Here is an 8,591-nt window from a genome sequence, read left to right on the forward strand (position 1 = left end):
CGCCATGCATGGCGCGGCACAGGCATTTGGCCACGCCAGGACAATAGACACGACCAAAAGTGCTAGTTAAAAAAACGTCAGTGTTAGATTTAAAATTATATTTTAAAAAAAGGTTAAAATTAAAAAAAAAATCCAAGTTGCAAACACCACACGAGAACGGCATAGCCTACGTAGTAGACACAGATGCAGCACCCGACGTCCGAAAGGTCCGAGCGACCGAGCCTAGGACACTAGCTAGGTACAGGACTAGTTCCCAGTGCCGACCTTGCGAGGTGCACCACCTGGCCGAGCCTTGGCGTTGCTGGCGGCGAAGGCCACAGCGGACGGCGGGGTGACCGCGTCCACGGCCATCCAGGGGCCGGCACTGCAGCACTCGGGCTTGCCGTCGCAGCAGTCAATGCGGCAGCAGGGGGTGGGCAGGATCTGGGCCTCGGCCGCGCCGATCACCAGCAGCGCCAGCGCGAGGGCGGCGGCGACGATCTTGCAGTTGCAGCCCATCGGCGTGCGATCGTCCGGCGGCTGGGTTCCCGACGCCAAGCCCTCGTGCCTAGCAGCTAGTTGGTTGCAGTCTTGCGCGACGGGAACCCGTGAACCGGCTGCTTTTCTATAGATGCGTGTGTGGTGTGTTCCGTTCTTGGGTGGGGCTGGGAGGGGTTGAGGATGTGCATATAATAAACCATAAAATGGGTGTGCGGTGTGCCGCGAGGGGCAGAAACAGCTCGTCATGCAAGCCCAGCAATGAAATGAACAGCTGCCAAAAACCAACAGGTTGATGCTGTAGCCACATATAGTGTCAACTTGGCAAGCTAGGCTCCTACGATTCTTTCTGGGAAATGTGATGGTGAGATGATCGATAAAGAAGGGGGCATAACCGCCTCGCTGGGTAACACACATGGCCTTGCCCTGCTCTTTGCAGTAAGGAGACCTGCATCTGGCTCTGGTGGCCTGCAAGCTTACCCATCACGAACATGTGAGATGCAGATGGCTACTGCATGCTTTTACCGATCACCAACATGAGATGGGTGGGAGATGCAGACAGCAGACGTCTAGCTGCCGTCTGGGTCTTGCTGATTCCTGAAATGCATCTGATGGTTCAGTGCTTGAGGCTGCCAACAATGGCAATGCTTCCTTTGCCCAGCAAGTACCCAAGACCAATGACTTGTTCGCAACAGAGTTTACTTTGTCGCTTAAGGATGATGTGCCAACAAACAAACAAAAAACATTCAGAACTTACTCGTGCCACGTCAAACGAAAATGACTGCAATTTTTTCTTTTCCATTGATAATCAGACTTATAACCATTCTATTACACCAGAGAGAACCTGAGACGAGATTTCCAGTTGTGCAAAACATTTGGAAAAAACTATCTCGCCCTCTCCTGCTGTAAAGTAGCACAGTCCAATCCAATGGATCGGAAAATAAAGCTAACACAGAATTATAATAATAATAGTAGTAGTAGATAGATTAAACGCCGAAATTAAACCTAAGGCATGTATGAACAGACTCCAAAACAATACGGGTTGGTTTATCTAACAAATAGAAACCAACTCTGTGCTTTCCTCCTTGTGTTTTTAATCGATCGGGTGCGGCCGAAAACTCTGAATTTCTGATCCACTCTCGGCCGGCCAGCCCCTGCGACAGGCATGGAGATAGGTCAGTGGCCGCCGCCGGCCATGACGGCGGCGTGGGACACGCCTCTCGTCTTTGGGAGAAGGACGAGCGCCAGGACCGCGCAAATGAGGGCGAAGACGCCGCCGATGCCCAAGGCCGGGGTGTTCCCTTTGTTGAAGGCGCCGTCGATGGGGCCTGCGCTGAGCGCGATCACCAGCTGTGGAAGGACGATGGCAATGTTGAGGACGCCAATGGTGAGACCTTGGCCACCGCCCTCCTCAGCGGCAACCTCAGACACAACGGCCCAAGGTACACTGAACAGCACCTGCGTGCATGCAACAATTCGCCAATTAAGCAATGCAAGCAAGCTGCACGAACGGCTGGATTCCGAAGAACAGCTAGCAATAATCCAATGCTAAAACAAAACTCGTGTCTTACGGCCTGAGGGATGCCGGTGAGGGCGAAGATAGCGAGTGCGCCGCTCTTGAACCTATGTTCGGGGCCGGCGGAGAGGGAGGCGGCGAGCGAGGGCCTGTAGCCCTTCATGGAGACGATGCCGAGGACGACCATGGCCGTCATGAGGACGAACACCATGAGGTTGCTGATGGACCAGACGACCCGGGACGTGAGCTTCCTGCACAGCTTGGGGATGAGGAAGGAGGTGACGCCCAGCGCGATGGAGCAGAAGAGGAGGCCCACGGCGCCCTCGCGGACGCCCGCGTCGTACAGGTCCGCCTTGCCGCCCGCGCCCTGCGGCTCGCCGTGGAAGATCTCCCGCCCCATCCAGTCCGTGTTGTACTGGATGAACGGGAACCACGAGAGCTGCGATCGAGAAAGGCAGTCAGTCAGTCAGATCGAGTCAGTGGTGTGCGGCGCGGCGCGCGTACGTACCCAGGTGACGGCCGTGACGGCGAGCACGCTGAACATGGCAGGGGGCAGGTTCTTGAGGCTCTTGAAGAGATCGACGAACGCGGAGCACGCGCCGCCGCCGGAGGCGTCGACGTTGTCCTTGTCGACTACTTCCTCGCCGGCGAGCCACAAGGTGACCGACATGGTGAGTATAATGAGGATCTGATCAATCAACAAACCAAAGGAAAGCGATATATCGATCAAAATCTCAGTGCAACGAGAGACGCGAGACGAATGAAGCAACAACATTAATGGTGGTGCTCGTAGTAACTCACCACCGCAGTCAAGAAGGAGCCCTTGAGGTTGGCGCAGGCATCGCAGCACGCCGCGGTTTTGAGCCAAGGGAGCCACCTGATGGATATGGATCAACCAGGGCATCGTCAACAACACATCAGTGGACGACCTCAAAGAAATAAATGATTCAGGAAAGGAAAGCAAAACAAAAGGGGACGAATCAGGCGGCCGGGCTACGTACTCGTGCCATTTCGCGTTGGCGCCGGCCAAGTATCCGAGCACGCTGCCGAGAGCCATCCACAGGGAGAAGATGGCCTGGCCAACGTTGGGCCCGTGCTGTCCAGCTGCAGCAGTAAATGAACAAACAAACATTAGCATCACTAATCCTGCGCTACGCTGCGTGCGTGTGATCGAGTTCAGATACAGAAACCGGCAGCGAAACACATGCTCACCGGCGAGGTCGGCCATCATCGCGCGAGCCGGTCCCTGGACGGTGTTGTTGGCAAAGTCGAGGAACCAGAAGCCGACAATGTAGACGGCGGCGGCGTACCAGCGGGAGCCGGTGAACGTGCTGCAGTGCTCCTTGGTGTCACCCATGCGCCGCCCGATGTCCGCCGAGAACCCGATAATCATCACCTTGCATTGCCGGAGCACCAGCATCCATCATCATCAGTAAAAAACAAACAAACACGAGGGAATCTCTACTGCCAGTATGCAGTGAAGTACAGAAAGCAAAGGAATCGCAACGCAAAAATGTGATGTCATGATGTGTGCTTACAGAGAGGCAGATGATGATGCATCCAGCGAGGATGAAGGGCCTCCTCCGGCCCATCTTCGACGTGCACCGGTCGCTGTAGTAGCCCACGATGGGTTGCACCTGCCAACGAGAAATCAATTCGAGTAATGGCCACATTAATCCCCGGCCGGCCTCGGAAAAGGGGAAGAAGATGACTGGACGGACGTATGAAAACGGATCTTGGTAGTAATTATCTTATCTTATCTCCTGAAAATAAATCTTGGTAATTATCTTATCTCTTGAAAAATAAATCTTGGTAATTAAAACCTCAATGCTACAACATTAAGATGGAAATAAATCGTAGGTGAGCAGTTTCATAACCTGCTCAGATTTATTTTGATTTCACAAAATTTAACGTTCTTTATCTTTATCCAGATACTCCTAGCAACTTAGTAGTAAGAGATAGGATCAGAATCAGAATCAGAATCAGAATCATATATATACAAGAACAAGAGAACGCACGTACCACAAATCCGGCGATAGGCCCGCAGATCCATGTCAGAGACACGTAGCTGTGGGAGATCCCAAGAGTCTGGGCGGGCATATACCAAACATCGATCAGGCCATGAAAATTATCAGAGAAAACCAAGCATGTATGAACAGACACCAAAGAACAAAAGACGACATGAACTGATGAAAATGAACTGTACCTGAGAGTAGGGCGAGAGGAGGGAGAGCTGCAGCGCCCAGCCGTACTGGATGCCGCCGGAGATCATGCAGGCCAAGAAGAGCCGGACGATGCCTATCGGCGGCTTCCGGCTCGCATTGCCGCCATTCTTCTCGCCGCCGACGACGCCGCGCTCCAGGTTCATGGTGGCCCAGTCGAGGCGCTGCTTGTTGGCGTCCTCCTTGCCGTCACCGTCCATGGCTGCGGCGGCGGACGAAACAAGCATGCGGATTGGTCGCAGGAAAAAAGGGGGAGAGAGAGGACGATAGGGACAGGCAAATGATCACGGACGGGAGGGATGGGGGAGTCACTTGGACGAGATAGCGAAACGAGCGCCGGGTGCCGGGGGTTTTGAAGGCCGGGGGCGGATGGCCCGGCGCGTGTGGTTTATGGCGGGTGGCCCACCCGGCAGCGAGACGGCAGGCCGAAGGTTTTATCCGTTTGTTTGGGAAGGTTATCCCGTCCTTAATCTGTTTCTTGGTAAGGGGTTCTGCCATGATGGCAGGGAGTAATGGCGGTTCATCAAAATATATACAGTTGGTAGAAAAAAAAAGGATAGGGCTGACATCAATGGATTGGATTGGATTGCAATATATGAGGATTCTTCTCCTTATTAGAAATTTATTCTTCACGCGGAGTTTAATTTAACGAAATGTGTTATTATCAATATAAATCTTGTCATTTGATTCTATCTTATCCAAAAATTACTTTGATAGAATAGAATCTCAACGTGTCCAGAGCTGGCTGTCAGGAAACTAATGGATACCGAATTACTGATTCGATGCCTGTAGATTTGGATTTATCTTATCCAAAGCTCACTTGTTTACTATTAGAATAAAAATAATGTACTCCCTCGATTTTAAAATAAATATATATATATATATATATCTCACCTCTCAGAGAGTCAAATTTTTATAAGTTTTACTAGATTTATATATAAATAATATCAAGAGTTGTGGTCTCCAAATATATTTGTTATGAAAATATATTCTATAGTGTATTATAAAAATATTAATATTTTTATATATTTGTTAATTCCTTTCAAAAAAGAAAAATGGCATCTTACCAAATGATGAATATGACGGAGGCCGTATGGATACAACGGCTATATGGGTTGGCAAAGCTGGAAACGAATGGAAGAATGATGCAACCCCATCTGTAAAGTCGTTCTTATCCTCGAATTTATTTCCACACGAATGGAAACTGATGAACGTTGTGCAGCAGGCTGGCACAAACTGGTGAAATCAGTTTGGGAAGTGTTTTACTAGCTAATTGAATGACTAGCTTCCAATATACAGTATGTTCGCTTGTTGGTTTTAGCCAGGGCTTATCAGCCAGCCAAGAGTGTTTTCCTCTCACAACAAATCAGTATCAGTCATGCTTATTAGCCCAGAAACCAACTAGTGAACAGGCTGATGGTCTCACCAGTCAAACGCGAGTCGTCTGACTGACCTGCTTACCACCCGTGATTTTGGATTCTAGCATCCGAATTAAAGTGAAATATTCAAAAGAACACGTCACTAGAACAACAACACAAACCATTTTGGACCCTACTATTTATTTAAACAAACAAAGAATGAAGCGTGACGGCGCCGTAGCTAGTCTATCATCTTGAGCAAGGAACAGAAAAGGATTAGCGGCCTCCACTATATACCGTTTGCTAGCTTGGATGGTCCTCAAGGAAAGGAATTAACAAACAGATTCTGACACAATGCCGGCCATGATTTTGATGGAGACATTCACCTGTTTGCTTGATTGTTTATGTGACTTATAAACTGGTTGATGTTGTTTTTTTTAAGAGAAAAATAATGTATCATAATTGATAAGTATAGCCGATACGATCAAGCAAACATGATTGCTTCGACGCTTCTAATCAGAGAGGAGTGGACGTGCTGCTCAGTGGGGGATGGTCTGTTGACCTATTGACAACCTTTTAGGTTGTTCCCTCTCGTCGTTTCGCTGATGAGTGTTACAAGCAACAATGTGTGTGTATAACAACTCTTTTATTTAGTATTCATTATGTGGTAGGTACTACTACGGATATAAAGATGCTAACTTTCCATCTGTTAATGGACACAAGCGTTTCCATATGGCATTATTATAGGAAAAGAAAAATAAAGGAACTTATTGTACCCGCGTGTAGTGTGTGTACTTGTTGAAGAACACCAGGAGATGGGACACAGGCTTTACAACACACACATGTACCTACGTGAACGTGATATGTTAACCTTAACCACCCCATAGCATTGTTTTAAAAAAAAATAATAACCACCCCATAGCTGGAAATGCGAATCGGCGTGCAGTCGTTGGATAAAAAAACCATCGGCTTCAGATGGCAGCTTGGCCATGTTCATTTGTCTTATAATCCGTCTTTTTTAGCTTGTTTTTTCAGTCGAAACAGTATTTTTCTATCGCAACAAATCAGCCGGAACAATGTTTTTATTTGTTTTTTTAGCGAAACGAACGAAACCCTGGTTAGAAGACTAATTAAGGGTAGAAGGAAGATGATGATTTGCGGTGGGCCCACGCCCATATTCTTCATTCTCCTCTGCAAGTCTGCAACTGTAATCACAAGTCACGAAATCATGCAATCGTGCTCACCAGGTCACCACCGTACTTTTGCGACCACTCACTTCTTATTGAAAGCGCGCACGAGTGTTTTTTCTTTCACGATAAATCGGCATCAGTTATTTTTTTTAGCTAGCTGAGGACCCTTTAAACTTTTTTTTAAGTCTGGTGAACAGAGCTTGAAGTGGTGCCTCCGTTAAACATAGCGCTCAGAGTGAATATATATATATATATATATATATATATATATATATATATATATATAGAGAGAGAGAGAGAGACCAGTCCTTCAACGTAGATTACGTTTTCCTAATGTCGCGGGCTTTCTGATGACATATACTCCCTCCGTCCCAAAATATCTGTCGCTTTCGCTTCCTGAGAAACAACTTTGATAAAATATATATTAAAAAATATTAATATTTATGGTACATAATTAATATCATTGGAAAGATCTTTGAATCTAGTTTTTTAATAAATTTATTTGAAGATACAAATGTTATACGTATTTTCTACAAATCGAATTAAACTTGTGGCACGGAAACTGGAAACGACAGATAATATGGGACAGAGGATTGTAGCCGAGGCGACATTCTCAACTGCACCTTGGCTAGCACAGCCTACTGCCTATATCAACGGCGTCATTGCACGGGCGCAGAATTTTTACCATTATTTCTGCATCAGACTTGGAATTGGGCAGTACAGTGTAGGGTATCATGATGAAGGCCTTTGCTCCCCCCCCCCCCCCCCCCCCCCCCCCCCAGATATTTTTTTGGCGTTGCAAGATTGGCAACATAACAGTGCAACAGCCATGGACAAAGGAAACTTCAATTTGATCTGACAATGGGCAGCTAGATTTCTCTGTAGCGCTTATCCGCAGGCCGCAGCAACGATGGGTGAGAATGAGACCAGAAGCAAGCGACGCGCATCACAGCGCAGCTGTCACATGTTTCCCCTCTACTGTGCGGTGTGCTGGAAGTGGAGTTGTGGAACACACACAGCCTATTCGTTTGGCCGTGGCTTATCGTAAATGATCGTAAATTTCCAGCCGAAACAGTATTTTTCTCTCACACAAACCAGCCAGCAGTACTTCTTCACGAACCAGCAACGATACGAACCAGCCAGCCGAACAGGCTGACGGAAATTAGTACTGTACGTACGTGTAGGTGGTTCACAGTGGCAGCCGTAAACGTCCGGGTTGTTGTTAAAATTAAAAAGGGACCAAAGGAGTCGGAGAGATCGAGGATTTTGAGTAGTAGGGGATTTTAATCCTCATGTAAGGTCATGTTCGGTTATCATGGAATGAGTGTACGGTGAGAATCCAGCTAGAACTCAAGCTTAATTTGTATAAGCAATCAAACCTGGAATAGTTCCTGAGCGTAGAATGGGCTAATTCCACCAGGAACCATTCCAGATGATCAAAGATTGTACAAATAAACTAGATAAATGCCCATACGTTTCACCGGAAGCGTGAGATTTTTGTTGATATCTATGATGGCTAACTTGTAGAAAATAATAATAACTGTATCGGACATGGACACGTGGGTTGTCTTCGTATCGTAATCAAATAGGACGTGGAAAGATAAGCTTTGAATGAAGGGTGATTTGTATCGGTCGTGTACTTGTGAGCAGGGATCAAGACTTCGTATTGCCTGGTAGACGATGACATTGCAAGCCCTAAACGAAAACTGTAAAACGTACACGTCGACAGATTGGATCGTCGTTCGATGATGGAGGCTTGTGTTGTGGTGGTCGCAGCGATGAGACTGTGTTTTTTTTCCCCCGTAATTTTCAACAATGAGCCGCGATG

The 8,591-nt window shown here is 47.6% G+C and overlaps 1 protein-coding gene across 2 annotated transcripts; it reads right to left on the reverse strand.

Moving 5' to 3' along the window:
- Nucleotides 1-1,244: 1,244 nt before the first annotated feature.
- Nucleotides 1,245-4,532, reverse strand: LOC136473995 (sucrose transport protein SUT5-like). Of its 2 annotated transcripts, XM_066471614.1 has the most exons (9): nt 4,200-4,532; nt 4,016-4,081; nt 3,532-3,630; nt 3,206-3,389; nt 2,995-3,097; nt 2,795-2,870; nt 2,502-2,681; nt 2,049-2,432; nt 1,245-1,935 (listed from the first exon to the last, which is right to left on the reverse strand). In XM_066471614.1, the coding sequence occupies exons 1-9, from the start codon at nt 4,440-4,442 to the stop codon at nt 1,654-1,656; spliced, it is 1,617 nt and encodes a 538-aa protein (XP_066327711.1). In that variant the 5' UTR covers nt 4,443-4,532; the 3' UTR covers nt 1,245-1,653. The 2 variants fall into 2 exon arrangements, with proteins under 2 accessions (XP_066327711.1, XP_066327710.1); XM_066471613.1 differs by having other exon boundaries at nt 2,995-3,389.
- Between the last annotated feature and the right edge of the window lie 4,059 nt (nt 4,533-8,591).

Source organism: Miscanthus floridulus, chromosome 8 (genome assembly GCF_019320115.1).
Source record: "Miscanthus floridulus cultivar M001 chromosome 8, ASM1932011v1, whole genome shotgun sequence".
NCBI classification, from domain to species: domain Eukaryota; kingdom Viridiplantae; phylum Streptophyta; class Magnoliopsida; order Poales; family Poaceae; genus Miscanthus; species Miscanthus floridulus.